A 26,561-nucleotide genomic window follows, 5' to 3' on the forward strand; every position below is an offset into this window, starting at 1 on the left:
CGCTTCCACCAATCCTCCGGTCGTCGATCGATCAAGGTGTTGAACAACGTCGTTATACTCCTCCAGAGTTCTTGCACATGCGAGACGCTCAGCCCGATACTACTACTGATTCCAACAAGCCCGCTGCCGCTGATCCACCAATCACATCTCGAATCGCTAGGCCGCAGACTGGGCTCGGTCGGTGCTGACAAGGCACATTGTCTGACTTGGATGTCTTGGGAAGCCATATCTTTCTCTTAAACGATGTAACCATCACCGCCATCACACCTTCTGATCAAGATAATAACAGTGCCCACGGAGCTCATTTGCTCCTCAGCACCTGGTCTTGGTGTTTTGGTCTTACCCAACTATACAAAATTAGACCAACCACTGTTTATAGACATGTTGGTCTCTCTGCGGTAGAGAGCAGAGAGCTTCACCCGATCACGACATTTCTTGGTTTGTGTCCGAAGTCTTCTACCGCACATCTAACACCAACGGGCATAAAGTAGCACGGTATGACCTCCGTGTGGGCTTACCATATTCAGAGCGATACAGATCACCCAGCATGCACAGCTCTTTATGCTCGTTGGGACGCTCCATAAGACTGGTCAGATACACTGGCAAGGCAATGTCAACGGTATGGGCAATGGCTGGAAGGCAAGTGCTTCAATGATACGAGATTCTCAGATTCAGTGCGGTTGTGACAGGATTCATAACCACTATAGACACTACACTCTACCAGCGAACGCTGGTGACTCTGGATTTTTTTTCAAGATGATACGATTGGAAGACGCCTGGAGCTTCGAAATTCCGAGAGAACCCTTACTGCGACAGCTAGGGGCAGAATCAATAATATAAGCAAGTACTCGAAGAGACAATGCGGCGAATACAAACGCTCATCCATGCGCGACCCGGTGCATCCGGTTCTTCCACGCTCGGGCAAAAATGAAACAGCGACATACTCCGCCCTGTATCTGAATCTGTCGGAGTCGAGCCCACGCCCGTTTACCCGCGTCCGCTGTCCCACGAACGAAAACAAAAAGGTCGTGCCCGGGATCGAACCGGGATTGCTGGAATCAGAATCCAGAGTGATGACCATTACACTACACAACCAATTGTTGATGATGTCCTCATTCTTTGGTTCTATAACACAAAAGTTTGAGTAAATAAATCCAATGACCCCATCAGCTTCATATCATAGCTCATATCTGTATTGTTATGCCATAGTCAATACATCTGGAGATATATCGTTACACAAATAAAACTACCACATACATCGGGTCCATTCTAGGTAGTATATTGGCAGTTATATCATATTTATCGGGATCGTGGGCGACAAAGCGCCCACAATGGGTATAGAATATATTCACACACCGATTTCTGGAACCTGTCATCGTAGACATCAAGGGCTACAGAATCAGTCGCAAAGCCGCACTCAATACATCGAGTCACCACCTCCAGGTCTACATAGAGTATACGAGGCTTGCTGTCCCCCAGCCACCGAAGGGACGGCCTGACATCCCCCGTTCAGGCCTAAAAAGCCGGGATCGGCCTCGTGCCGAGCAGAGACTCCATCATCGGGACGCCATACCAATCGCAAACGACTTCCGGCCCGCGTCTGGTTTCCGGGGAGAATATGGCCGCATATATCCTCCACTATCTGCCCAGTTGCCAGCCCAGACATGCTGGTCATCAGCGCTGAGGTTATGCCAGATGGGATGAGAAGACTCGCGATACTTGCCTCCGTGGGGTCTCGTGATCCTCCACGCCCTAGAAAGTCCCTCGGAAGATCCCCGCGGGCAGTGGCGTAGGGTCGCTCCTTAGCACCGGCTTTGTGTGCGAGGTATCCTGGAACGGCTGTCGGTGTCGGAATGGTTTCTAGCCATATGATCGGTGAAATGCGAACGCTTAGCTGAGGGTAATAGGGATGGGGATGGGGCGGGATGACGCGACCTGACTTAGCGGAGAAAGTCGACTCTCCGACTGTGTGCATTCACTGTCCAAACCCAGAACCAACACCCCGCTAGTAGAGATGGGCCCCGAGACTGCCGAGTCAAAAGTGAATCAGTCACCTTTGGAAAGAATTCCCGCGGCTTCGGAGTTGTGATGATTGGGTGCATATCACATTCCTGGTCTAACGGTTCAACCTGACAACCATGCCCGGGGAGGATATCTTTCCCTGGGTAAGAGCTGGCTTCGGTATTGGGAGTGCGACATTCACGGAGTACAGTAGCTATATTCGCTTTTGCTGAAAGCTAATACTAGTGCTGGAAGCGATGTCTTTCGCAGTTATCAGCTGTGCGTCATTTACCCATTGTCCGTGGGGATCGACAGTGGCGTCTCCAACACGTTGATGAAGCCTTACACCAAGTTTGGTTTTATATTTCACACGAGACTCCGAGTTGGCCGTCTTGGATATCCCAAGTATATTCTTTCTGGCGATTCGGGGCTAACGGTTGACTGGGCGCGACGGACAGCGACAGATGAAGATGAGACCAGGGTATTTACAAACCGGTGTGGTTACCCTCTTTGCCCTGTGGGAGTTGGGAACTTCTGCTGAGGACTATGTGTCCTAGACAGGTCACGAAGTACAAATACGAGTGTGTTCTAATTCGATGTGTCCGTCCAGTTACGTCCAGAGAACATGTTATGGGCCGTCGGAGCCAGCAATGGGTCTTGGATCCAAGGTCTTACTGCCAAGACATCAAGAAGCATCATTGGTCTAGTGGTAGAATTCATCGTTGCCATCGATGAGGCCCGTGTTCGATTCACGGATGATGCATCACCATTTGTTTTTTCTTTTTTTCTTTCTTGCTCCGCATTACCTACCATATTGAACGAAAGGTTGTACTATGGCAGTTCCTCCGTTGGAAAACACAAATGCCTCTTCCGATCCGCCCCCCACATCATTTCCTCCACCCGATCGATCTCCTTCAACGCGGCAGTAACCATCATCCGCGTGCTTCCAGGGGGGTACTCCGACTGGATGGCACGGAGGCCCCGCTCCCAGGTATGCCAGCATTTGAAACTGAATCCCGACCAAGGGGCCTCATACTCCTTGCGAAATCGTCGGTGCTTGCAGTTGTGCCAAATGCGCTCGGCGGCGTAGATAAACCATCTGCACGCACTTCGCACCTGGGGTTCGCATTTGTTGCGCCGGACAAGAGCATCCCGGCACATGTAGATTGGGAAAATGGAAAAGTCCAGCGGATGCCACTCATTCCCGGCGCCGTATTCTACGTCTGCCATCGCCGAGAGTTGCGCGAGAAAGGCATCCATGTTTTCAAAGTTGCGGAGCGCCTCGCAGTCATTATCGTTGTCGCCCCAGCCTGAATCAGTCTTAGCATTAACTCGCATAATAGACTAGCAGGGGGATGGACTTACCCGAATGCCACTCATCAACTACCCATATTCTCAATTCAGGGAGCCCGGTCCAGTACTTTGCAAACCCCGGATCGAACCAGATAGACTCCCCCGTCACTGGGTGCCTCAGGTCGAGCTTTTGCAACTGCATTAGGAAATCCAATAGTCTGGCATGGTGGGAAGGTGCGTTGTCCATCACTATTTCCATCAAGGTTTCCACTACGCCATAGGCATGGATATAATGAAGCTCATGTGGGGCCGGGCCGTCGAGAGATGTGTAACTGTAACCAATATCGACTATTTTCTGTATGGCCTCAGATACGGAGGTATCTGGGTTTTCGAACAAGTCACGCACGATTCGGCCCTCTTCGGTTTCCCTAGAAGGGACATAGTCGTCGGGGGGGGCACATGATGAGCTCTGTAATGCTATTTGAAACGGTAGATAAAGGGATAGCAGAAAGTGAATCGGCGAGTAAAACGATATTGGTCGGGCAAAAAGAAACCCTCAGACTGAATGAAAAGACGGGTTCTTTTCGGGGCGAAATGCTGCCAGGAGCTTCTACGGAGACATGAAAGGGGATTTCTTCCGTTGTGAGGTGGCCATGGAGGTAAAAGGAGATCTCCCCAGCCAGTTTGCTAAAGGACAGCTTGACTGTTTTTGCCGGGTTGACAGTCTGCCAATATGAAATCAGAACGCCATGGACAGGAAGATGCAGCCTCCTTAAAATTTTGAAAATAAATTTCTTTCCACCAGTGCCTTGTATGAGTATCCCCTCTGGTCCGATGCAGTCTATCGCGCAGGTAAATCTCCCCCATTTTGCCCCATTTGATAAACAGTCGGGAATGTGGCTTAGCTGAATGCATTTGCAAATCCGCAAACAAAAGGACGATTCCGAGTGGTGGTGAATAGGAATTGGAAGTACATGGGTGCGATGTATCATCCACTCGGTGACAGATCGAAGTATCAGAGATGGAAAGACATCGAGAGCACCGATGGTGGAAAGACAAACGCCTATTGCGAGCCCTCAAGTGGCAGCAAGGGCAAAGGCAAGGGAACGAGCAATTGGCAAGCGAAATGGGGGTTGCATAATGGGAAAGGGCATTGGGCGAGGACGGATCCGGTTGCTTGAGGCAGCCAGAGATCCAAGGCCGGTACCATGACAGCAGTTGTGCAGTTTTCGTGAGGGTTCCAATAGATTTCTTTGTCTGTCTTTGTCTTGTTGGGTTGGATTGTTTACTTAGAACCTGATTACCGAATGAATGTATTGGTGTTTATGTCGGTCACCTCCAAGAGCCCATCATTGAGGGCTTACCCAAACCGGCTAGCGTGGCTGCAGCTCCGACCCTAACCGGACCCGGTTACTCCCGACCGGTCGCATCGTGGACCCGGATTTCCCCGCACCGACTTGCTGGCATCAAATCGATTGACCATCTTCATTCTCGATGGAAAGGTATGGCTGTTAGCAGCAACACACGCCTGTGATCCATCGCCTTAGTCGCGAATTCATACGCTGAACTGCCTCCAATTGCCTCCAATTGCCTCCAATTGCCGCCATCTGCCGAGCGATAGATAGCCATCAACCAAAGAACTGGAGACAACGCGCCCGAGACCAAGATGAATGGACAATGCAGTCAGTCCAGCCTGTCATCTCCGCGTGGGAAATATCTATCCATCGGCCTGGTCATGGGCCTGGAACCTCTTCCCCATGGGACACGGAACTCTACCACCGCGGAACGGGCATCACAGACGCCGTTCCCAGGACTCATGAAGTAGGCATGACCTCATCCCACACGTATGCAATACACACACGCCAATCGAAGCGATGCGATGAACGTCCATACCAAGATCTCCCGGAACGTAAATTATCGATGTCCCAGGGATTGGAATCGATGCCGGTGTTATAAGCGCGCAGCTACCCCGGCTGCTTGATGGCCAGAGCACGTCTGATTCGAACAAACATCATCTATTGCGACCGTCCCAACTAACACCTTTCCGAGCCAAGATGGTTAAGAACTTGGTCAGTGGTTCTCGAAGGGAATGCTCACAGATCATGCTGATGGAACGTGCAGACTTTCGATGTCCGCTACGACAATGAGCTAGCTCATGAATACTACGGCGAGGGAAGCAAGCTCGCGGCCACGTATGTGGCATCTCCGGGTCCCTGAAGAAGAAGTCGGCGTGCTGATGAAGGCATCACTCATTCCAGAATCCGGCAGACCTACCATGATAGAGACCTGGAAGTCCCCGACGAATATGATTCCACGCTGACCACTCCGCCCATCCACTTCATGTCGTATGCGTGCCTGAATATCTGTCTTTGCTTTTGGCGGCAATTGCTAACGCACCCAGGGTCTCTGCCCCAGACACGGTGGATGTAGATAATTTGAAAGGCGTCCAGGTCCCGCCAGGATTGAACATCGAGATCTTGGATTTCGACATGTAAATAGGCATGGTTGTATGCCGCTGGGATCCAAAATTCAATCAAACGGATGACGGGCGGGGACCGAACTCGGCGGCCACACAACTCTAAGTTTATATATATAGATATATATGTATATATATATACTTGGAAAATGAAATGCCCAGTATGGTGGATAGGTAGTACCTCTTAAGAAATTAATTTCGGCCAGTCGGCATCTGGGCCCCCCGAAACCCCGACCGTAGCGGCGATCGGCTCCTCGTCCACTTCTGTCAAACCCAGTATCATTCGGTATCACGCCTACTGAGGTGTCTGGAACACCTTTTTAGCCGAGTGGTCTTTTTGGTCTGTCAACTTCCCCTGCTCAACAACTCCCACACACCCCCCAAATGGCATCCACCTCATCATCAACCCCTGGCCCCGCCTATCCCGTGTCCAAGCGACGCAAGACGCGTAAAGGCACCTTCTCCTGCTGGGAATGCAAACACCGGAAGAGACGATGCAAGTTCGAGCCGCCCTCCAGCCCCATTTGCGTCTACTGCCAGTCGCACGGATCCCCGTGCATCAGCCAGGAACATGCAGACCCAAGAAGCGGCAGCGAGGCGAATATTCAGCATCGCATGGTTCACGTCGAGGCTCTCGTCAGCCAGTTGATCCAACAGAGAAACCGCAGCTGCCAACCCCACCCGTCCCAGGAATTGATTCCAGCGCAGCATTGCAGGCCCGCGCCCCATGAAAGAATCGAAAGCGACATACAAGGACTTCTGTCGGCTGTAACTGATGGTCCGGATCTGACGAACCGTTTCCAGCAGCTTAGCGGCAGCCTTCGGGCGCTACTCCCACACCCCCATGTGGCCGTACTGATACTGAGCAAAGGAGGGTTCTTCAGCCTTCCCTTTCAGACGCTTATTCCTTCACGAAAACGACCATCTTCCACCATCGCGAACGTGGAACACCCTGAGACTGATCCCGGGCTACCAATTACCGCATCTCACCCGATCCATTTGGCCCGAAAACTCATCCAACTAGCGCTTGGTTTACAGCAACTGCAGTTCACCCCATCCGACCACCCAGAGCTACAGCTCAAGGACTCTACCACAGAAACCTCGCGACGATACCTAGAACTCGCGTCCTGTCACGTAACATCCCAGGACATTCTGATCGACTCCGTCGATGGGCTGGACACCCTGCTCCTGGAAGCCCGCTACCACATCAACTCAGGGAATCTGCGCGCAGCATGGCTGATATTCCGCCGTGCACTGAGCATAGCCGAAACCATCGGCCTGTCCCAGCGGAATGAGAAGGCGAGCAGTCGCGCGAAATTTGTCTGGTCCCAACTCGTATTCAACGATCGCTTTCTATCGCTGATGCTTGGTCTTCCGGTCGCCGTGAACAACCCTGGCTTTTCCAGCGAGCAGACGTTGGATACGTATCCGCCCTTCAGGAAGTTGGACCGCTTGCATTGCGTGATAGCAGGCCGGATTATTGCTCGGAATATGCGTATGCGACGTTGCGATCTACCTGGCCAGGAGACCTTGGAGAACGCATATGATGACTATGCGGTGACGCGGGATATCGATTCAGAGCTGAAGAAGGTGGCCCGGTCGGTGCCTGTTGGTTGCTGGGAGATTCCTACGACTGAGGATGCATTGTTGGATACGGACAAGATGGACAGAATCTCCAGGCTCTTTACGCAAATGCACCAGTATTACCTTCTGGTTGTCCTTCACCAGCCGTACATACTGCGGCATCGGGGTCATCATGTAGACGTCGCGACAGCGTCTTCACAACGACCAGATTATGCATACAGCAAACAGGCTGTCCCCCCTGCCTGTCGCGAGGTACTCACTCGCTGTCTCGCATTCCGCAACATCCGCCCTGTCCTTTCTTATCGAGGACTTCAGCACAAGGCCTTCACCGCAGCAGTGGCACTTGTTTTGTCTCATATTGAAGGGCACCGTCTAGGCGCTTCCAACGTTCTGGAACATCAACGGCCCCATGATCTGGGGATCGTTCGAAAGGTAATCCAGACCTTGGACGAGCTGTGCTGTTCGAGTAATCCGAACCGATACATTGCGATCGAGACGAGCACGCAGCTGAACAAGCTCATGAGTATCGAGGCAGAGGCTGCGAATGGCATCGGATACGTTGTATATATCGAAGAAGAGGGTACTGGGACTGGAAGCACAAGGTCTGCAGTCGAGCCAGCCCTGAAATTACCCATGCCGTACTTCGGATCGATTTGCATTACGCGTGGGGATAGTTGGAGGCTGGAACCGGTACAGTCGCTACTTATGCAATCACCTGCTGCCGTCTACAATCCTAGCGATGAAGCCTTCCTTCAAAGTTCCCTTTTGCATGATGTGGCCCCCTCCGACTTGGGCATACGTGGATTTACTCCACCCGTCACATTTGGTCTGGATGATCCCACGATCGAGTTCCTCATGCTTCCTGACATACAAGCATCGCCACAGTCATTGTCCAAGACACCTCATCTGCAAGCGCCTGAGGACCGCACGAGGTGACATTCCTAACTTTGAAGATATATAGTTATTCCACAATGAAAGAGAATTCAATGAAAACTGTCTAACCACGCCCATCTACGCGAAAACATCCTCGTTCCAGCATCACCCCCCCCCCCTTCACCACCAAAACAACCCTACCCCCACCATCCCCGCCACTCACAAAACCGGCGTATCCGCAAAATCAAACCCCGTCAACGCCTGAAACCGTCCCCCGACGACCCTCTCCGCCAACCGCCTCATCTCCCCCTCCTCCCCACCCAACAGCTCCACCCCCAGACTCCCCAAATTCTCCTCCAACCTCTCCACCCTCCGGGTCCCCGGAATCGGAAACACATCATCCCCCTGCGCCAACAGCCACGCCAACGCCAACTGCGCCGTGGTAACACCTTTCTTCCTCGCCATCGCCGCAATCCGATCCACCACCGCCACATTCACCTCGATATTCCCCTCCCTCAGCCACGGCAGCACGCCCCTGGAATCCCCAGGCCCTGCAACATCCTCCCGTGACCGAATCCCACCACCCAGAACCCCATTTCCAAGCGGACTATACGCCACAACCGCGACGCCTAGCTCCCGCGCTACCTCGAGCAACCCCACACGCGGGGACTCGATCTCCCGGCAGAAGATGCTGTATTCGACTTGCACGCAGGTGATCGGGTGGATGGCGTGCGCGCGTCGCAGTGACTCTGCGCTGCATTCGCTTAATCCTAGGAAGCGGATCTTGCCCTCTTTCTTCAGCTGCACCATAGCTTCGATCGTCTTCTCGATCGGAGTGACTTTGTCTAGACGGTGGATGTAGTATAGATCCACGTATGGAAGGCCAAGACGGGTGAGGGATCTCTCCAACGCCGCGCGACAGTATTCTGGTGTCGAGTCCATCCAGTATTTCTTCCCCGTCTGGGTTCCTTCGGGGGCGGTGCAGATGCCGAATTTCGTCGCCAGGAAGATGTCTTCCCGCTTGGAGGGGTTCATGGCGAACCACTTGCCCAGTATGGCTTCGGAGTCGGTGTATTTGTCCGCTATTTATTTCCCCTGTTAGTCCGATGCAATCAGAGATTATTAGGGGAAGACGAAGGAACAATACCTGTGTCCCAGAACGTCTCGCCGCGATTATACACCTCATCCAGAAAGGTGAGGTGCTCTGTCTCCGAGAGAGGCGCGCCGTATGTGCCGCTGGCAGCCATGAGCCCTAAGCCGATGCGCGGGATCAGAGGGCCGTTTTTGCCGAGTGGGCGGGTGGGCAGGTTGTTGAGGCGGGGCATTGCGAGGAATAATTTGTAAAGCTTTAGTGATGCTCTTTCCAGTTCGATCGAATGCCAAACCCTTTGAACATCGACCCCTTTTATATCCCCAAAGACACCTCGCATCGCATCCGAACCGCTACAGAGCGATCTTTACGTCCGCCGCTAACTCCGCCGCTAACTCCGCCCTCATCTTGCCTTGCTCCTTATATTCAATACCGTTACAGCCCCAGCCCCAGCTCCAGCTCCCCCAACCAGTACACTCGGTGAATCATGCCACCGACAGCGCAGCCCCGTTGCACGAGGAGGGGTAAGCATAACACGAGGTGAGGTCTGGCCCATCCGGAGGCGGGGCGGAGGTGGTGAGGTCATCCTGAGCAACACAAGGTTTGTGCGACCACTTCCCCCCCCCCCCAAAGACTATAAAGCGGACATTCCGTCCAGCTTTAATCATCCAACCCGATCAGCTATCCCATCGTGGATGTGTGTGTGTGTGTCTAAGTGATCAGATTCAGGCTTCATCCAGGATGGTTCATCTGTCCACCGTCGCGAAGGAGTCGCACGCCCGCCGGCGCCAGCGCGAACAGCGCGATAAGGAGGCTTCTGCCGTCTCGCCGTACGTGTATGGCACGCGCTATGCGATCGAGGAGCTGCCGGAGCATGTCATGAGAGAGGAGGAGATGCCTGCGTCGGTCGTGTATCGCATGATCAAGGATGAGTTGAGTCTGGATGGGAATCCGCTGCTCAAGTATACATCCCCTGTCCCTGTGCCTGTCCTTGGGTGGGCTGGGCTGTGTCTGGACTGGAATAGGTTAGGACTGGAGTAAAGTAACGCTGTATAGCCTTGCGAGCTTCGTGACGACGTACATGGTAGACCTACCGGATCCCACCACCACCTGAAACAACCTTACTAACGGCACGCAGGAAGACGAGGTGCAACAACTCATGTCCGACGCGATGAGCAAAAACTTCATCGACTACGAACAATACCCGCAAACGGCACACATCCAAAACCGGTGCGTGAACATGATCGCGGGGCTTCTGCACGCGCCCACGGCCAACGAACCGCGCAACGAGCAAGACGCCATCGGCACCTCGACGGTGGGATCCTCGGAGGCGATCATGCTGGCGATGCTCGCGATGAAGAAGCGCTGGCAGAACCGGCGCAAAGCGGCGGGCAAGGACTGGTCGCGGCCCAACATCATCATGAACAGCGCGGTGCAGGTGTGCTGGGAGAAAGCGGCACGGTACTTCGAGGTCGAGGAGAAGTACGTCTATTGCACGGACGCGCGGTATGTCATCGATCCCAAGGAGGCGGTGGATCTGGTCGACGAGAATACCGTGGGCATCTGCGCGATCCTCGGGACCACGTATACCGGGCAGTATGAGGATGTGAAGGGCATCAATGAGTTGCTGCTGCAGAGGAACATCGACTGCCCGATTCACGTCGATGCCGCGAGTGGTGGGTTTGTGGTCCCGTTTGTGAGGCCGGAGCTGGTGTGGGACTTTAGGCTGGAGAAGGTCATTTCCATTAATGTCTCAGGGCATAAGTATGGGCTGGTGAGTGAGATAGGTCATAGTCGTGGGGGGGGGGGATGCGCTTTGGATGTCCTGGTGGAGACTGACTCACCGAGTGACAGGTTTACCCGGGCGTCGGATGGGTCTTCTGGCGCGCTCCCGAATACCTGCCCAGGGAGCTCATCTTCAACATCAACTACCTGGGCGCTGAGCAGGCTAGCTTCACCCTGAACTTCTCCAAGGGCGCCCCCCATATCATCGGCCAGTACTACCAGCTGATCCGGCTGGGGAAGCACGGGTACCGGGCCATCATGACCAATCTCACCCAGATCGCGGACCACCTGGCGGCGGAGCTGGCGAAGATGGGGTTCATCATTATGAGCGAGGGCGGCGGCCGGGGGCTGCCCCTGGTCGCGTACCGATTTCCGGAGCAGGAGGACCGGCTGTACGACGAATTCGCCCTGGCCCATGTGCTGCGTCGTCGGGGCTGGGTGATTCCGGCGTATACCATGGCGCCGAAGAGCAATCAGCTGAAGATGATGCGGATCGTGCTGCGCGAGGACTTCAGCATGCACCGCTGCAATCTCCTGGTGGAGGACATCCGATTGGCAATCAAGTCGCTGGAGGAAATGGACGCCAGCTTGATTGAGCGATATTCCCAGTATGTGACCTGTGAACCATTCCAGCGGACATATGTTACAGAAAAGAAGCAGAAAGACTGACACCGAGCAGCTACGTCCAGACACATGCCTCGCGCGGGCCCGAGGGCCATCCGGTGTACAGCAACGAGCAGCATTCGCTCCAAGGACAAACGGGAAAGACGCATGCGGTGTGTTGAGTGATTGATTGGGAACGCGGCGGGTCATGATTCTAATCGATTTGGATTATCTGTCTGCCTGCGACGGGTCACACAAACAACGGTCGACCGCGTTCGTGTCCTTATTTAGCCCAGATTGGAGGTGGGAAGGAAGCCTGGTATGGGAATTTGTCATTGTCATTTGCCAAGTCATCCACCCATCCTCCATACATCCATACATCCAGCTAGGTACAATATGCTTCCCCCTGAAAGCTGTCAGTGGTAAGAATCCAACGGATCCATGGTTGCTGGCACAGCCCGCAGATGCTGCTCCAACGAACTCGTGCCCCCCTCTTGTCAATGCAGCTGTCCGGGTCTGTCCGGATGCATCGGACACCCCTTACGTATAGCCTAACCGTGCCTGCGAGCGAGCACCATTAATGAATGCCGATGGGGGGGGCGAGTATCGGTAAGCCGCGTAGTGGTTTCCGCTTTCTACTCCCCGCCATGCAGAGGCTCCACCGTTCAGCTAATTATTTCCGATGAACTTGTCGAGGGGACGCAGGGAGGCGGCGGTGGCTTCCGCCCATCATAATGGATCATATGAGGCTGAGGTTCTTCCAAGGTTCATGGCCGTCTATGGTCGAACTCTGACATTGTTTGCATCGCTGGTGGCGTTGGAGCGGAAGGCTCCGACTGAGTGATACAAGTGTGGGACAGAGCGCCCTTCCGCCACCTTGTCTCGGATTCCGATTCACTCGATAGCAATGCCACCGGTGGTATCCTTGTCTGCCATGTCTTATTCCACATTAGACGACCTGTCATGTCCTGCTCGCACCGGTTGAGGTGGAGAAGGAATATGGGGGGGGGTTCTCCACCGCGTGACTCTCGCTGCAATTAGGGTTCGCATTAACGGTTTTCACTTCGTCTGGCACGCCTTCTTCCTGTTTCCTGCGGCCGGCCGCAGCTGATGCATCACATCCAGGCCATCAATAGTCGGATTCGCGATGCAGTAGTCAGAGTCTGACTATCAATAATGGAAGCCACCGGCACATACCCACTGCCCGGTTCTCAACCCGTCCAGCCCCAGGTCGTATCCGCAATATCAATCCCCCCTCCCGCGAGACACGATATCAACGGCGTCCTACCTACCTACCCTACTCAACCCTTACCCTGTACGAGCAACGCGAACCCTTAGCCTTTCATTTCCCATCCATCCATTGAACGCAGTCCCCAGCGCCTCATCCAAGCACTGAAGCCTAATCCTCCGAATTTGACCTTCTGACCGCTCCCAACTTACGCAATGGCGTTCATTCCCCTCGTAACTATCATCATTATTATTGTTATCATCAGTATTATTATTATTTTCTCCCGCCTGCCTGCTTCGCGCTGACAACTGTGCTGTGCGCACCTGCAAGCTCCCTCTGTCGTAGACCGGTATCGGTATTCTTTATATAGATCATATCTCCTGTCGAGTCAGCATGAAGCACTTGTCCTAATTCCCCGGTCTGACGGAGTACTTAGGTCGTTGTTTCCCGGCCTCCTCCGTGGCATAACAGTAGCAAGAAAAGTAAAGACACTCGTTTTTTCAGTCTTCCCCTGCCAGCTGCCAGACATCATGATGTCCTTCGCCTGGCTCCTCCTGGCCCTGGTTTACCAGGTCCAGGCCAAGGCCGTCTTCGCCCACTTCATGGTACCCCCCCTTTCCCCTGCTCACCACCCCCAATCCACCACGCACACACCTACTAACCCCCCCCCGCCCTTCTTCTACACCAGCTGGCCAACAGCGCCAATTTCACCAAAACACACTGGGAGGCCGACATCACGGCCGCCAAGGCAGCGCATATCGACGCCTTCGCTCTGAACACGGCCTACGGGGCAGCCAACGCGACGAAGCTCCTGAACGACGCCTTCGCGGTAGCCTCGGACCTCGACTTCAAACTATTCCTCTCCTTCGACTACTCGGCGGGCGGCTGGCCCGCGGACCAAGTAACCGACTGGCTGAAGAACTACACCACGCACCCAGCGTACTTCACCGACAGCACGACCAAGCACCCGTTGGTCTCGACCTTCGAGGGCTACCAAGCGACCGGCGACTGGAGCAGCATCAAAAGCAAAGTCAACGTGTCCCTGATCCCGGACTGGAGCACGAAGACGCCGGCGCAGCTGGCCGCGCTGTCGGTCGTGGACGGGCTGATGAGCTGGTCGGCGTGGCCGTACGGCAGCGACGCGATGAACACGACCTCGGATCAGGAATACATGACGGCGCTGAAGGCGCACAACAAGGCGTACATCATGCCGGTCAGCCCGTGGTTCTACACGGACATGGTGCGCTACGACAAGAACTGGGTGTGGCAGGGCGATGACCTGTGGTACACGCGCTGGCAGCAGGTCATCCAGCTGCAGCCCGAGTACGTCGAGATCATCACCTGGAACGACTTCGGCGAGTCGCACTACATCGGCCCCTTGCATGAGAACGAGCTCGGCATCTTCCAGTACGGCGGCTCGCCCTTCAACTACGCCGAGAACTACCCGCACGATGGCTGGCGCCTCACCCTGCCGTATGTCATCGATCAGTTCAAGAATGGCTCCGCAGAGGTCGAGGACGAGGGCGTCGTCGTCTGGTATCGTCTCACCCCCGGCAGCGCCTGTCCCGCCGGCCAGACGACCGGAAACACCGAGAGTCAGAACCAGAACACCATGCCCCCCGGCGATGTGTTGCTGGATAAGGTGTTTTTCTCGGCCCTGCTGGACGAGGAGGCCGATGTGGCGGTCAGTATTGGCGGCAAGAATCAGACGGTCCAGTGGGGGGAGACGCCCAAGGGCGGAAAGGGCGTCTATCATGGGAATCTCGATATGGATAATCGCACCGGCGAGGTCGTGGTCACGCTGTCGAGGGATGGGAAGTTCGTGGCCCAGGTCACTGGGGAGAGTATTACCAAGGACTGTCCGCATAAGTTGACGAATTGGAATGCCTGGGTCGGCAGCTCCTCGACGAATATCAGTGGGAATGCCAGCACCTCGCGCGCGTCGTTGGATAAGTCCGGGGCGGGCTCGAGTCGCGGGGTCACTGGCTTGCTGGTCGTGCTGGGGCTTTGGATGTTCTGGATTGCGCTATGAGTGGGTTATATTGGATGAGGTGGGTCGGGATGGGATGGATGGATGGATGGATGGATGGGAAGGAATGTGGGTAGAGTTGGAGTTACGCGAGTACATACTTACATACTATCTATTCTATGATAATATCTAATACCTCGTATCTCGCCTGCCATGTCAAATGTCAGAATGTCCCCATTCTCGGTTAACCAAAGGGGTAGCTTTCCTTGAAGCGGGTCCAACCGCCAGGAGACCGACCGGAAATAGGGCTTCGGGCTGGCTCTCGTCTGGTCTCTGGCAACCTCGTCCAGGCTAAGCGAGACCGGTTGCCGGATGCGGAAATCTCAAAGACCAGACCCTGTCGGGGTCCCCGAGGGCCGTGCAGCTGCCAGCAACCAGACTGAAAGGCCGATAAGGTTCGGGCGACTTGTGGTTCGGTTCGCTTTGGCCAACTGGTTCTTCGTGCTGATGGGTGGAGGCTGCGGCCGGATTGCCGCCGGGGACCATTATCCCATCCCCTGATGGGCCCGACTGCGATCCTGGGGAGGGTCAGCGGGCTAGATCCTCGGGTGTGCGGTGCTAATATCATACTAATCACGAATCACAATATGGGGTCGGGATTGCGATCGGGGTCTGAACTGGTCTGAACTGGCCTCGGTGGGGGCTGTCGGGATCTGGGGATAACGGCCAGAGATATGGGGAAGGCCCACGGCCGATCTGTTGATCTGGACGCTTGTCGTCGGAATTCACGGAAATATCAGGATTCCCCAGGGATGGTGAACGAGATTGCTGAACAATCTATGCCAAGTCTACAGTTCTTGGGAGAGCACAGCCGGCAGTCTGGGGTGAGGTGAAGACAAAGAAAAGTCTGAGTCTGCAGCCATACGATGGCCATCGGTCTGGTATATAGCTGGTGGTCTACAGACGCAGGGACAGGAAGGAATGATCACAAGTCCGTAGACATCCAGGCAGATGGATCGGCAATCTCCAGACAGCGGCTAAATGGCTAATTGGCTTCAGAGGGTCGAGCCTGTCAAAGCTAACGTGGGTCATCCCCCATCCTCGGTATGGGTATAGCGATAAGTTGCCCTAACGGGAAAACACTTCTCTGACACTGACAGATGGGGACGGAACGGTTCGACCGGGACAAGATTCCGTTCCCCTATCAGCCCATATCAAGTCTGGAAGCGAGGCTTTGCTCGCGCGGCTCCTCCATTCACCAGCCTGGCTTTCAAGTCCATGACGCATCGACCAAACCTTGCTCGCCACCGGCCGGCGACGCCGACCCCATGCCACAATCTGGGGCCGTCCAGTCCACCGCGACTGCACGGGCTAGACGCGGCTAAGCTGGGTGACAGCTCCTGTGGACTCTGTCTATCTTTCGCGGCCGGGGCGGAGCCGAGCGCCCTGTGGCAACGACCGCCTAGACTTTGGCCCTGAAGCCTGCAGAACTCAACCCGCGATATACTCTCGCGCCAGGGCAAGTATAAAGCTGCCCTGAACCCTGCCCTGGGCTGGTCAGGAGAAGTCAACTCTCAATCACGCATATTCCCCCCCCACGGAGACAGACCATCGGATTATGTTAAGACTATAACATCCTCACTTCTTCACAAGAACACCAACCATCACAATGGCCACCACCGAAGGCCTCTCCCTCCCTCCTGCCCTGCTGCGCCAGGCCTCCCGCACCAACATGCGCGTTCCCCCGATTGCGCGCCGCTCCGTGTCTCCCTCCATCTGCCGCATGGCCGTGCTCTCCCGCGACAAGCTGCAGAAAGAAGCCTCTACCAAGAGTCCAGACCTCCGTCGCTGTCTGGCGCACCACCGACTGCTTAGCCAGTCGATCGAGGCGGCGCAGAAGGATGTGAATAAGCGTCTTGCCATGTTCGGGCTGGATGATGATGACACACCCATCTCCTCCTCCTCCTCCTCCTCCTCCTCCTCCTCCTCCTCTTCTTCTTCTTCTTCAACAACCACCACTTCTACACCCAACGAACCCCCCATCACCGCGATCCGAGAACAAATCACCAGCGCCGTAAAAGCAATGATCAGGCGTCGCACAGCCGAGACCACCTCCCCCACAAAGTCCGACCAGCTGGCCCGGGTATCCTCCAACAGCGAGGCCGTCGTGGGGACAGCAGAGAAGCAGCACATCGTTGTGAACACGAAGAAGAGCCGGAAGTACACCCCGCGGGTGGTGTTCGGGCGGTGCCGCGGGCCGCTGTACGGGCTGCAGGCCGGGGTGGTGAGCTGACAGGGACGGGCGTCAAGATGTCTGTCCAGGTGGAAGAAGCATCTTGATTGATTGAGTGGTGGCCATCAACTGGCTGCCCCGGGTATATACTGCATCCCGACGACTTTGCTGCTGCTGATTCTGTGGCCACGACTTACGTTTGATACGATCCGTTCTTTTCATAATACCACTGTATATATTCATTCCTTCTGATGACTGCACTTTTCACACTACACTACACTATACGATACAATATAGTACACTGCATCATACAATATAGTATACTGCATCATACAATATCCATCATCCACAGACTACCTCTTCAAGAATCAGGCACTCCAAAGCAAATAGACAGTCCCCCACAGATTGATTGATAATCCCCAGCCTCACCAACCGCCATCAAGACATGCAGCCCCGATCCGGAAATGATCACCGCTTCACCAAATGCACCAATCATCCACCCCCAGACCAGCCCCACCCGACCTCCCACCCAATCAAATCCCCCCCCCCCCTGCGCCCCTTCCAACCAACTGGTCAGCCCGCGACTGGATAATATCTGTTCAGCCTCACTCACTCACCGCATCCCTATATAAACATCCAACATTGAACAATTCTCCACCCCACCCCTCCTCTATCTATCTATCCATCTATCTATATATATATATATATTCCTCCATGCCCACCCCAAAAGAGAAATAAACCAAAATGCCCCCCTGGATCCCCTCGCCCAATGGACTGCCGTGCAACTCCTCACGGCCAGCACCGTAGCCTTCACGTCTGCAGAGTCATCGCTCCGCCCTGCTGTGGCCGTGCTGGCCGCCGCTCTGGCCTGCGCCCTGCAACTCAGCGCAAAGACGTACCTCGCCGGGACGAGGATCAGTGGGCCGCTGGTCGCGACGTGTTGGATTGCGGTGCTGAATGCGGTGGATTTGTTGGTGTTGAGTCGGGTGGAGTTTCCTGGTGGTTATGGCCGGGGCCAGGAGAAGGGGCAGGAGCGGAGAGATGGAGAGGGGGAGAGAGAGGGAGAGAGACAGCACCATCTAACCCCCAACAACTCCAGAGCCCGCACAGGAACCGGAAAAAGCGACATCCTGGCTCGAATCGTCTGGTCCCTCAACACGACGCACAACTTCCGGCGCATCCAAACACCCCATCAGATCCGTTCCCTGCCGCCCTTCACCTCGTTCTTTCCCTCTCCCTTTTCCTCTCCCACCCCGAATGCGGATTCCATCGCCCCCCCCGGTCCCTCTTCCTCCTCACCTCCCTCACCCACCTCCTCATCTCCGGATATCTCATCCACCTCCTCACCCTCGAACCCAGCGACCCGTTCCTCGCCCACGCAGTGTCCCGACTCCCCGTCTCGCCACACGAGATCCTCCTCCCCTGGCTGAGTGCGGCGGACAGCGGAGCGCGAAATCTCCTGCTGAGGGCCCTCTTCACCCTCTCCTTCGGGGTGGTGGCCCGCGCGGCAATCGTCGCGGGCTATACGGCGGCCGCGGTGGTGGTGGTGGGGACGGGGGTGCAGGGGCCGGAGATGTGGCCGCCTGTTGATGGGGGGTCGTCTTGGGGTGGTCGCTTAGGCGGTTTTGGGGTATGTATTTTCCTTTTTTTTTTTTTTTTTTTTTTTTTTTCCTTTTCCTTCCTTCCTTCCCTATTCTTTTCTTTTCTTTTGTCAGAGGAGATTCATTGCCTAAATTTTATGATTCAGATAAACTGGATGGATATAGATATACTATAGCCACTTACTAACACCAACCAAACCCAGCCTATCCTGGCACCAAACCCTCCGCCAACCCCTCACCTCCAACGCCGACTTCCTGTCCGCCACCCTGCGCATCCCCCCCTCCTACCGGGGCCATTTCCGCCTCGTCTTCGCCTTCGCCGTCTCCGGCGTCGTGCATCTGCTCATGGACGTGGGGTTCGGCGTCCCCACGTCTGACAGCGGCGCGCTGTGGTTCTTTTGTCTGCAGGTTGGGGGCATCGCCCTCGAGACCCTTGTGTGGCGCGCTGGTGCGTCCCTGTGGCTGCGCGTTCCCCGGGGGGTCGGCCGCGCGGTCGGCTTTGTCTGGGTCGCCGGTTTCATGTTGTGGACGCTGCCCGTGTGGGTCAATCCGATTCTGGTGCAGTTGTTTGCTGATGGGGTGAGGATGATGTCGCCGTTTTTGGGCATGCGGGGATGGTGGGTTTGACTTTTTCTTTTCCTTTTGAATTGGGGGGGTTTGTTTTGGAGGGGTGAGGGGAGGGGAGGGGAGGGGGAGAGTGCATGTATATGTATTTTGTATTTGTATATGTATATGTATTTGGATATGTACATGTATATGTCTGATAAAAAGATAGAGCATGTCCGGGAGGGGTAGGGGTGGGTCAGGATACCCCCAGTTGGCCAAGCTGCGGTAGCAAAGCAATAGATATAGATAGATCCTACACCCCAGCACCCCAATCCACCCAACCAAACGTATTCAGCAGCTCGAGATGGGGATACTCCGCGCCCGCAAAATCCGGAATACCCATACTGACACTCCTGTCCTCGAACGCCGGCATGGGGCCGCACAGCGACGCAGGCATGCTGAGGATCCGGTCCAGCGATCGCTGCAGAATCGCCTTGATCTGCGTCCGGACCGCGCCATCCGACTCCCACGGACGCAGCCAGTCGAGGAACGCCACCAGCAGACTCAGATTCTGGATGATTTCGGACCGCGGGAGGTCCAGCGTGTAGGACTGTGGGTGGGAGGCTTGGCGGAGGAGCTCGAGGCAGAGGATGCCGCTGCAGGGGGCGGCGTAGGACATTGCCTGATCGATTTGTATATAGAGATACAGTTAGTTGGTGGTCGGGGTTGTTTGTGGGGAAATATTATGGGAACTGGAAAAGGGGACGGGGAACTAGGACTAGGATTAGGACTAGGACCTCACCAGCCAGGAAAAGTCATGATGGTTGACGAAGCGGTCCTTATGTTTCCAGAATATCAGCGTCAAGCCCAGCATCTCCTGGCTCACGTGGATGAGGGTCTGCTCGGTGACGACTTTGTGGCGCGTTAGCAGTCGTTCCAGGATGAACATGCTGAGGAGGAAGTCCAGCCGGACGAGGATCCGCAGGAACAGCACGGGGCCGGGGACGTCAGCGTCGTCGATGTACTCGTCTTTGAAGGTCAGGTCGTCGGGGAACTGCGCGAACATCTCGTGCGCCGAGGCTTTGAGCTGGCTGTAGATGGAGATATCGTTAGCATACCACACCACACACCACACACCACACTTGTGCACCCGCAACCAATACAGTAAAACACATACAAGCATTCCTGCACCGCCGACTCGGTAATACTATCCTGCGACGTCTCCAGGACCTCGAGGATCGCCTCGCGATTCTTCGCCAGCATCGCACGTGCGCGGAGCAGCGTCGTCGGATACAGCGTCCGCCCTGCGCTCCTATCCCAGCCATTCGCATCAAGGTGCGCCAGCGCCCCCGACAGCCCCGCCTCGGACATGATGTCCTCGTCGCTGATCTCCCTCGGCAGCTGGGTGGTCGAATACCGCCGATTCAGCAGCGGAGGCCTCCCCGTGAACGTCGAGATCACTTTATCGAAGTTGTAGATCGACGCATACAGCCGTCTCTTGATCTCATGCTGGAATGATACCTTGTCCCACTCGGAGGACATCTCGCGGTGTAGTCCGATGGATGTCGTTACGGCGATGACGTCGCCGTGTTGGCGCCAGAAGGAGAGGCCTGGAATGTAAATGTCAGCACAACTAACCCTACTTCACTCTTCAAACTTGTCCTTAAGAAGCGTCCCAAGAAGAAGAAGAAGAAGAAGAAGAAGAAGAAGAAGAAGAAGAAGAAGAAGAAGAAGAAGAAGCACCCACCCCTCCCCTCCCCTCAACCCCCTAAAAAGGAAAAGAAGAAAAGAAGAAGAAAAAGAAGAAGACTCACTCTTATCCCCACTCGCCATACTCTCCAAAATATTATGCTTATACGCCAAATGCACAAACAAGGCATTGACAGCCCCAATCTGACTACACAACTCCATACACATCGCGGCACAGCGCTTCAAATGCACCATCAGATCCCGACTCCCCGCCTTCACCCCCCGGCGAGCCCGATAGGCCCTACTCGCTTCGCTCTCCCCCCCGGGGGACATCAGCGCCGCCCCGGCAGACCAGTACGTGAACAGGGTGCCCAGGAACTCCCACCGCGTTTGCTTGCCGGAGAAGGACTCGACCCATCGGCGGGGGCTGTCGGAGGGGTGCAGGGGGGATAGACTTGCGATGGAGATGCGGTGGGCCATGGTTTGCAGGGGGGATGGGGTGGAGCTGGTTGTGGAGCTGGTTAGTTGGCTCCGGTACTCCGACCAAGTGAGATCCGAGCCGAGACGATAGGCAGGTCGGAGACAGGCGTCCATGAGCGGGGAGAGCTTCTCGAACAGACTGTCGCAGGTTTCTTGGTCCGGGATGTTTTGGAGGATCTGGACGCCGAGGTGGATGATTCGGGGCGGGATGGTGGGTTCATCTGGGGTTGGGGCTGCTGGGGGGTTGGACGAGGAGGTGGGGGGAGTGGTCGTGCCGACGGCGGAAGAGGATGTTCGCAACGCATCGTCTACCTCGAATCGATCGCGGTGTTCCACGAACACGGACGTGAAGCTCGTCGGTCCGAGGTACTCTGCTGAGCTTTCGACGATGGGGGTCGTTGATTCCGCGCCGGGACAGCACGTTTTGCTGCTTACCACTGCTGGATCTTGGTTGGGGTTGCTCGGAGGAGGCGCCTGTATTGGGATTGGAGAGGTTGTGGTGGTGGTGGTGGTGGAAGCCGGGGCAGGGATGCTCCGGGGCACTTTGGCCAGCGGGTTCGCCAGATAGATGCATTTCAGGGACAGTCGGTGACACCGTCGGCAGGAGGGCTGCTCGTGGTCGCAGGCGAGTTTGCGCAGGCGGCATGCTTCGCAGGCGGGTTCGCGGCCGTTCTTGCGCCGGAGGGGCGGCATGTAGTGGGTTGGGAGGGCGGAATTCGAGGAATGGAATCAAATGGATTGAGACGATGGTGATGGTGAGTGAGAGAGAGGCTTGGTGTTGATGTGGGCGGAGTCGGGATTGGTCTCGGGATCGGACTCGGAGTGGGATCGTGCATGGCAGCGGGTAGGATCGGGTGAACCTATCTAGATGATGGATGGGAAAGATTTGATGAAGTAGCCAGGACGTAAAAATATCAATTGCATAAGACGCGAGATGTCCATCTCTGCACCATGGAAAAAAAAAAAAAAAAAAAAAAGACTGAAGCAAAAGAAGAAGCAAAAAGAAATGACCAGACTGGGGCTCGATCCCAGGACCTTATCGGTGTTAACGATACGTGATAACCAACTACACCATCCGGCCAATTGATGAAGAGACCGTCTCTCTTACGCTATATGTCTTTTACAGTAACCGATTGCAAGGAACTGCATTTTATTGTCCACCGTTGGCGTTTCTATACAAATTGATTAATTGATTATGTTGGTCGTAGAGTTCCCGGTAAACAGTTGGGGTGGTTGCGCTCGCAGGAATTGAAGGACGATGGACGGACGGATATGATGATATATCCCGTTCTGGGCGGCATGGATCGGAGTTTAAACTACAACAGCATACTTTGACGCTTTTGTGGAAACATGGATATCTCAAGTGGCCAGATGGTCATCCAAATCATCTCCAAAAATGCCAGCAGTCCCAAACACCAGCTGCGCATCATAGCAAAAAACCATCCATGTGTGATCTCCCACAGAGTAAGACCAAGACCGAGACACCAGAACCATCACTCCAAACCATCCAAATAGTCTATTGGGTCTATCATGGCCATGAAGTCCGTGCAAAACACCAAATCTACCCGCCAGATTTACCCCCAGAAGACGCCGGCAATCCAGCACGTCCTGAGTCCCAACATACCAGGCCATAAATCGTCATCATCGTTAATATCATAAGTCAACACCCACATGGGCATCACGATCACCCAGGACAGTCCACCACGATCATTTATTCATGGTGATGATCCAGCTCCACCATAATAACCACCGACAACACAAATGTCGTCAGAATAATCTGCCAGGAAGTCAGCGTTGTTCTCTACCGTATCGGTCCACAAGGATACAATGCAAGACAAAGCAAAACCAGAGAAACAAAGAGCAACAGAAACAAAAGGAAAGAAAGAAAGAGAGAGAGAGAGAGAAACTTACAACCCCCACCAACCCCCCGATCAAATTCAGCTCCCACCCCCCCGCATACACCGTCCCCAGCGCCACGACAGTCTGCTGCTTCCAGAAGCGATACGCGCCCAGCGACGCAATCAGGATGGCCACGCTGTGACAGCCGACGGACAGGGGCACCCCGACCTCACTGTAGCCCAGGGCGGCGTCGGGGGAGGTGAGGTGCTGCAGGCGGAAGAGCTGGGCGATGAGCACGCCCTGCATGGCGACCATGACGGAGGTGCGGATGTAGGCGAGGAAGGTCCGTTCGAGGGCTGGATGGTTGGTTAGTATTGGTATCACGATTTTTGTATGTAGATGTTATTGGTCGTGGTGGTAAATATAAATGGCAGTAAATGCCATCCCCACGTGGAATCACGCCATTTGCACGGGCGGGGATTGGCGAATTGGGATATGCTCCGCAGTCCAGTCCAGTCCAGTCCAGCCAGCAATAAATAGTACTACCCACCCACCCATCTATACAGATGACCCGCATATGGCATCCTCGTCTACCCCATCGAATAGTATATGGAATGGAGTATCAAAAAAGAAAAGAAAAAAAAAAAAAACCACTCACCGAAATGATCCCGATTACTCTTCTGCGGCACCGTCAGCACGACATTCCGAGTCCAGAGACGGCAGATCCGCGCCCAGACGGCCCCGACCTTGCCCTCCCCTCGTCCCCTGCTTTGGTTGCTGGGAGCAGGGCGGGAGACGGTGCGCGTGGGTCGGACGCGGTACTCGCCTGACGAGATCGAGTCGGTGGAGTAGCCGGCCTCGTCGTCGGAGTGGGTGGCGATGGCGCGGAGTTCGAGGGCGTCGAGGTCGGGGTCGGGGCGTCGTGCTGCTGGTTGTGGGTGGGGGGTGGTGGTGGTACTGCTGGTGCAGGCCCCGGGTAGTGGTCGTGTCGATCGACCATTTCGATTTGTGATGGTGGGAGTTGAAGTGAGGTGAGGAGGGATGAAGAGGGATGAAGAGAGAGGGACTGGAAGAGGGACTCACCGCTGGCTGGAATCCGGGCGGCTACGGGGCTTGGTCTGTGTGACGAGTCGTCCCGCTTCGGGGGCATTCATGTCTGGACTTGGGGGATGTAGTAAAAGAACAACACTGACGCAATAACTCTCTCTTCCGAACAGACTGATGTCATCCAATGGAATATATTCAATTTCACCTTATCAATTTGACGCCACGCACAACCCCCAAACGCTCAATCCAACAGCACAACCGAAATCAACCCCCCCGCCCCCCATTCAATACACAGTAACCTAGTAAGTAACCCCCAGCCACTCCTCCTTCCTCTCCTCGAAAATTCCCATCTCCGGCGGCGACGGCTTGTCGAACAGCGACGCCTTCAGGAATGCCTTGCCGGGCTGTTTCGGCGTGACGGTCATGGCGGGGCTAGCCATCCGGTCAGTAAGGTATACCATTTCTTTCCCATATACAGGTGGTAAGGTGAACATATATATATACCTTCCGCAGTGGGAGCAGAATATGCGCTGTAGGGGGTTACATCGGTTAGTGACAAATGCACCGACGGTAAAATAAAAGCTGGATGATCCTGTCTACCTTGACCATATTCCCCGATGAAGGGTTGAGATACTCATAGGTCTTCAGAACATTCTTGGGGTCGGCGATGACCATATCGGATTCATTGACGAGGTAGTTCAGCGAGAAGGCTGGTTCAGGGTAGAGAGAGGTATATGTATCAGTTTATGTATATCTATATCTGGATCATCTGGGGGTAGTAGAGTTGGGAGTGGGGACGTACACCCTCCCCCCGCGCGCTTGCAGTTCGTGCTGCGGACGACACCGTATTAGCGGAAATCAAATCCCCAAATCCCCGGAATTTGGATCTGGAAGACCGGATTATTACCAGTGGCAGACGCTGGTCCCCTTGGGCTGTTGGGGGAGCGTGATGGAAACATTGCCGCAGTTGCAGTGGCCGGTGTAGGACATGATTGAGAGCACTTGATCTTATTACCGGCGAGTGGTGTATAGAGTATGGAGTATGGGGTGAAGACGATGCGAGGACGGCGGATTTAAGTAAGGCGGGCACAAAAGAGGGGCACACGGAAAGCGGAGGCCGTACGGAGTCCCTCCTGCCTATTTCGACGGCAGCTGCGGTCTGGAAATCGGTCTCCACCCGTGATTGATCATCAGGGACTGCACTGGCCAGGTGTCTGGCTTGGCTGGTGAGAGGTCGGGATTAACTATGCGATGAGGGCTATCCCGGAGCCGTGGTTGTGGTTGGGCCATTTGATCATAGGTTCATCGTAGATCGGTGATTAAGTCCTCATACTATGGATGGGCCTAATACAGGTCGGGACGGATGCAGCTATTGTAAATCAACATCATTATTCCTGAAATGCGAATCTGCTCTCCTCTGAAATATATTCCGCAGTATCGCGATAGTAACCATTATATGACCGGTCTCCGTACGCCCGGTTGTATCCCTCCTTGCGCGGGGCATTTTTAAAAACCGAACCATCCAAGACTCATCCGTCTCTTTGGCCCGGAATAACAACTTAACTGGCCATCTCGATAGGCTAGCCAGCTTTTTATAGCCCGGGGCTCGGCTTCGTGTGCGTTTCGACCGAATGGCAGGAGCGCCGGGGGGCAATTGGGGCTTCTCCGCTGCCTCTTCGATGATACATACGCATGTATATTTGATCCACGCACAGTTCCATCCTTGTGTTCGCGAAGTAAGCACAGTACGGGTCAAATTCTTCCTGTCCCCCAGAGCCACGGTTCCCGGGCTGGTCCCCACTGCGCTCAGCCACCTCGAGGTGGTCTACAGTATCCGTCTCCGTCACCGTTAAGCGGTAGTTAATCGGTCCACGTCTTCATCGTCACAACAGCAAAGCCCTCTTCCGCGCCGGCAACACTGCCGTAGACTGTGATGCGCGCGAGCCAGCCCGCCTCTACACCTATCCAGTGGACGACCACGGCCCGGTAGAAGCGGTGGAGATATTGGGACGCGCGCGCCAGGTGGAGCGCGTCGTTGATGTTGGTTATATGACAGGAGATATCGTGGAGAATCTCTGCGGGGAGGCTGAGAATGGAGGGCATGGTGTGGATATGCCGGTGGAGCTGCGTATATACCGGACCGGGCGAGTCTGGCCAGCTCGCTCATCGATCGCATCCTCGAGAGGAAAGTCTGGAAAGTTGTTGAAGACGGCGGCCCGCTGAT

General features: G+C 55.0%; 14 protein-coding genes and 3 non-coding genes across 17 annotated transcripts; 9 read left to right on the forward strand and 8 right to left on the reverse strand.

The window, feature by feature from the left end:
• Window positions 1-1,023: 1,023 nt before the first annotated feature.
• On the reverse strand, window positions 1,024-1,095 carry BO70DRAFT_t70. The gene has a single exon. It is a non-coding gene; the product is annotated as a tRNA-Gln (tRNA).
• A 1,391-nt stretch (window positions 1,096-2,486) lies between these two features.
• BO70DRAFT_393689 (uncharacterized protein) lies at window positions 2,487-3,496 on the reverse strand (the record flags this gene model as incomplete). Its single annotated transcript, XM_025546398.1, has 3 exons — window positions 2,487-2,589; window positions 2,888-3,311; window positions 3,367-3,496. The coding sequence occupies 3 exons, from the start codon at window positions 3,494-3,496 to the stop codon at window positions 2,487-2,489; spliced, it is 657 nt and encodes a 218-aa protein (XP_025402366.1).
• BO70DRAFT_t67 lies at window positions 2,694-2,764 on the forward strand. The gene has a single exon. It is a non-coding gene; the product is annotated as a tRNA-Gly (tRNA).
• Window positions 3,497-5,348: 1,852 nt separating the features above from the next.
• Window positions 5,349-5,789, forward strand: BO70DRAFT_393690 (uncharacterized protein; the record flags this gene model as incomplete). Its single annotated transcript, XM_025546399.1, has 4 exons — window positions 5,349-5,363; window positions 5,416-5,486; window positions 5,553-5,639; window positions 5,696-5,789. The coding sequence occupies 4 exons, from the start codon at window positions 5,349-5,351 to the stop codon at window positions 5,787-5,789; spliced, it is 267 nt and encodes an 88-aa protein (XP_025402367.1).
• A 365-nt stretch (window positions 5,790-6,154) lies between these two features.
• BO70DRAFT_265762 (uncharacterized protein) lies at window positions 6,155-8,023 on the forward strand (the record flags this gene model as incomplete). Its single annotated transcript, XM_025538945.1, has 1 exon — window positions 6,155-8,023. A coding segment is annotated over one exon (1,869 nt), but the record flags the coding sequence as incomplete, so codon positions are not given.
• A 423-nt stretch (window positions 8,024-8,446) lies between these two features.
• BO70DRAFT_350409 (Aldo/keto reductase) lies at window positions 8,447-9,552 on the reverse strand (the record flags this gene model as incomplete). The annotated part of the gene is made up of 2 exons (XM_025541693.1): window positions 8,447-9,309; window positions 9,375-9,552. 2 exons carry the CDS (start codon window positions 9,550-9,552, stop codon window positions 8,447-8,449), a joined length of 1,041 nt encoding a protein of 346 aa, XP_025402369.1.
• A 506-nt stretch (window positions 9,553-10,058) lies between these two features.
• BO70DRAFT_418270 (glutamate decarboxylase) lies at window positions 10,059-12,364 on the forward strand (the record flags this gene model as incomplete). The annotated part of the gene is made up of 5 exons (XM_025547445.1): window positions 10,059-10,279; window positions 10,374-10,401; window positions 10,456-11,091; window positions 11,172-11,710; window positions 11,782-12,364. The coding sequence occupies 5 exons, from the start codon at window positions 10,059-10,061 to the stop codon at window positions 11,885-11,887; spliced, it is 1,530 nt and encodes a 509-aa protein (XP_025402370.1). The 3' UTR covers window positions 11,888-12,364.
• Window positions 12,365-12,776: 412 nt separating this feature from the next.
• Window positions 12,777-13,092, forward strand: BO70DRAFT_162652 (uncharacterized protein). Its single transcript, XM_025538294.1, has one exon. The coding sequence runs from the start codon at window positions 12,882-12,884 to the stop codon at window positions 13,041-13,043; it is 162 nt and encodes a 53-aa protein (XP_025402371.1). The 5' UTR covers window positions 12,777-12,881; the 3' UTR covers window positions 13,044-13,092.
• Window positions 13,093-13,348: 256 nt separating this feature from the next.
• Window positions 13,349-15,056, forward strand: BO70DRAFT_385294 (glycoside hydrolase family 71 protein). The gene is made up of 2 exons (XM_025545725.1): window positions 13,349-13,538; window positions 13,622-15,056. Exons 1-2 carry the CDS (start codon window positions 13,464-13,466, stop codon window positions 14,963-14,965), a joined length of 1,419 nt encoding a protein of 472 aa, XP_025402372.1. The 5' UTR covers window positions 13,349-13,463; the 3' UTR covers window positions 14,966-15,056.
• Window positions 15,057-15,130: 74 nt separating this feature from the next.
• Window positions 15,131-15,463, forward strand: BO70DRAFT_393695 (uncharacterized protein; the record flags this gene model as incomplete). The annotated part of the gene is made up of 2 exons (XM_025546400.1): window positions 15,131-15,145; window positions 15,209-15,463. The coding sequence occupies 2 exons, from the start codon at window positions 15,131-15,133 to the stop codon at window positions 15,461-15,463; spliced, it is 270 nt and encodes an 89-aa protein (XP_025402373.1).
• A 1,020-nt stretch (window positions 15,464-16,483) lies between these two features.
• Window positions 16,484-17,403, forward strand: BO70DRAFT_359485 (uncharacterized protein). The gene has a single exon (XM_025542550.1). It carries the CDS (start codon window positions 16,572-16,574, stop codon window positions 17,193-17,195), a length of 624 nt encoding a protein of 207 aa, XP_025402374.1. The 5' UTR covers window positions 16,484-16,571; the 3' UTR covers window positions 17,196-17,403.
• Window positions 17,404-18,739: 1,336 nt separating this feature from the next.
• On the forward strand, window positions 18,740-19,395 carry BO70DRAFT_162712 (uncharacterized protein). The gene is made up of 2 exons (XM_025538295.1): window positions 18,740-18,765; window positions 18,883-19,395. The coding sequence occupies exon 2, from the start codon at window positions 19,082-19,084 to the stop codon at window positions 19,361-19,363; it is 282 nt and encodes a 93-aa protein (XP_025402375.1). The 5' UTR covers window positions 18,740-18,765; window positions 18,883-19,081; the 3' UTR covers window positions 19,364-19,395.
• Window positions 19,396-19,502: 107 nt separating this feature from the next.
• On the reverse strand, window positions 19,503-22,144 carry BO70DRAFT_331057 (uncharacterized protein; the record flags this gene model as incomplete). The annotated part of the gene is made up of 4 exons (XM_025540854.1): window positions 19,503-19,964; window positions 20,085-20,373; window positions 20,460-20,892; window positions 21,097-22,144. The coding sequence occupies 4 exons, from the start codon at window positions 22,142-22,144 to the stop codon at window positions 19,596-19,598; spliced, it is 2,139 nt and encodes a 712-aa protein (XP_025402376.1). The 3' UTR covers window positions 19,503-19,595.
• Window positions 22,145-22,458: 314 nt separating this feature from the next.
• BO70DRAFT_t69 lies at window positions 22,459-22,532 on the reverse strand. Its single transcript has one exon. It is a non-coding gene; the product is annotated as a tRNA-Val (tRNA).
• A 148-nt stretch (window positions 22,533-22,680) lies between these two features.
• On the reverse strand, window positions 22,681-24,444 carry BO70DRAFT_377601 (DUF202 domain-containing protein; the record flags this gene model as incomplete). Its single annotated transcript, XM_025545206.1, has 4 exons — window positions 22,681-23,228; window positions 23,363-23,646; window positions 23,949-24,250; window positions 24,374-24,444. The coding sequence occupies 4 exons, from the start codon at window positions 24,442-24,444 to the stop codon at window positions 23,163-23,165; spliced, it is 723 nt and encodes a 240-aa protein (XP_025402377.1). The 3' UTR covers window positions 22,681-23,162.
• Window positions 24,445-24,446: 2 nt separating this feature from the next.
• Window positions 24,447-25,408, reverse strand: BO70DRAFT_377602 (GFA family protein). Its single transcript, XM_025545207.1, has 5 exons — window positions 25,245-25,408; window positions 25,140-25,168; window positions 24,938-25,047; window positions 24,842-24,867; window positions 24,447-24,769 (listed from the first exon to the last, which is right to left on the reverse strand). Exons 1-5 carry the CDS (start codon window positions 25,325-25,327, stop codon window positions 24,637-24,639), a joined length of 381 nt encoding a protein of 126 aa, XP_025402378.1. The 5' UTR covers window positions 25,328-25,408; the 3' UTR covers window positions 24,447-24,636.
• Window positions 25,409-25,754: 346 nt separating this feature from the next.
• Window positions 25,755-26,506, reverse strand: BO70DRAFT_359488 (uncharacterized protein). Its single transcript, XM_025542551.1, has one exon. The coding sequence runs from the start codon at window positions 26,438-26,440 to the stop codon at window positions 26,198-26,200; it is 243 nt and encodes an 80-aa protein (XP_025402379.1). The 5' UTR covers window positions 26,441-26,506; the 3' UTR covers window positions 25,755-26,197.
• Window positions 26,507-26,561: the final 55 nt, after the last annotated feature.

The sequence above is a fragment of the Aspergillus heteromorphus genome, assembly GCF_003184545.1.
Source record: "Aspergillus heteromorphus CBS 117.55 chromosome Unknown BO70scaffold_4, whole genome shotgun sequence".
NCBI classification, from domain to species: Eukaryota; Fungi; Ascomycota; class Eurotiomycetes; order Eurotiales; family Aspergillaceae; genus Aspergillus; species Aspergillus heteromorphus.

Coding starts and splice junctions, on each gene's coding strand:
- BO70DRAFT_162652 (XM_025538294.1), top strand. CDS start 12,882: ATGGAAGCCACCGGCACATACCCACTGCCCGGTTCTCAACCCGTCCAG.
- BO70DRAFT_385294 (XM_025545725.1), top strand. CDS start 13,464: ATGATGTCCTTCGCCTGGCTCCTCCTGGCCCTGGTTTACCAGGTCCAG. Junction 13,539..13,621: donor CCGTCTTCGCCCACTTCATG/GTACCCCCCCTT, acceptor CTTCTACACCAG/CTGGCCAACAGCGCCAATTT.
- BO70DRAFT_359485 (XM_025542550.1), top strand. CDS start 16,572: ATGGCCACCACCGAAGGCCTCTCCCTCCCTCCTGCCCTGCTGCGCCAG.
- BO70DRAFT_162712 (XM_025538295.1), top strand. CDS start 19,082: ATGGACGTGGGGTTCGGCGTCCCCACGTCTGACAGCGGCGCGCTGTGG.
- BO70DRAFT_377602 (XM_025545207.1), bottom strand. CDS start 25,327: ATGTCCTACACCGGCCACTGCAACTGCGGCAATGTTTCCATCACGCTC. Junction 25,169..25,244: donor GGGACCAGCGTCTGCCACTG/GTAATAATCCGG, acceptor TGTCGTCCGCAG/CACGAACTGCAAGCGCGCGG. Junction 24,868..24,937: donor CATCGGGGAATATGGTCAAG/GTAGACAGGATC, acceptor AACCCCCTACAG/CGCATATTCTGCTCCCACTG.
- BO70DRAFT_359488 (XM_025542551.1), bottom strand. CDS start 26,440: ATGCCCTCCATTCTCAGCCTCCCCGCAGAGATTCTCCACGATATCTCC.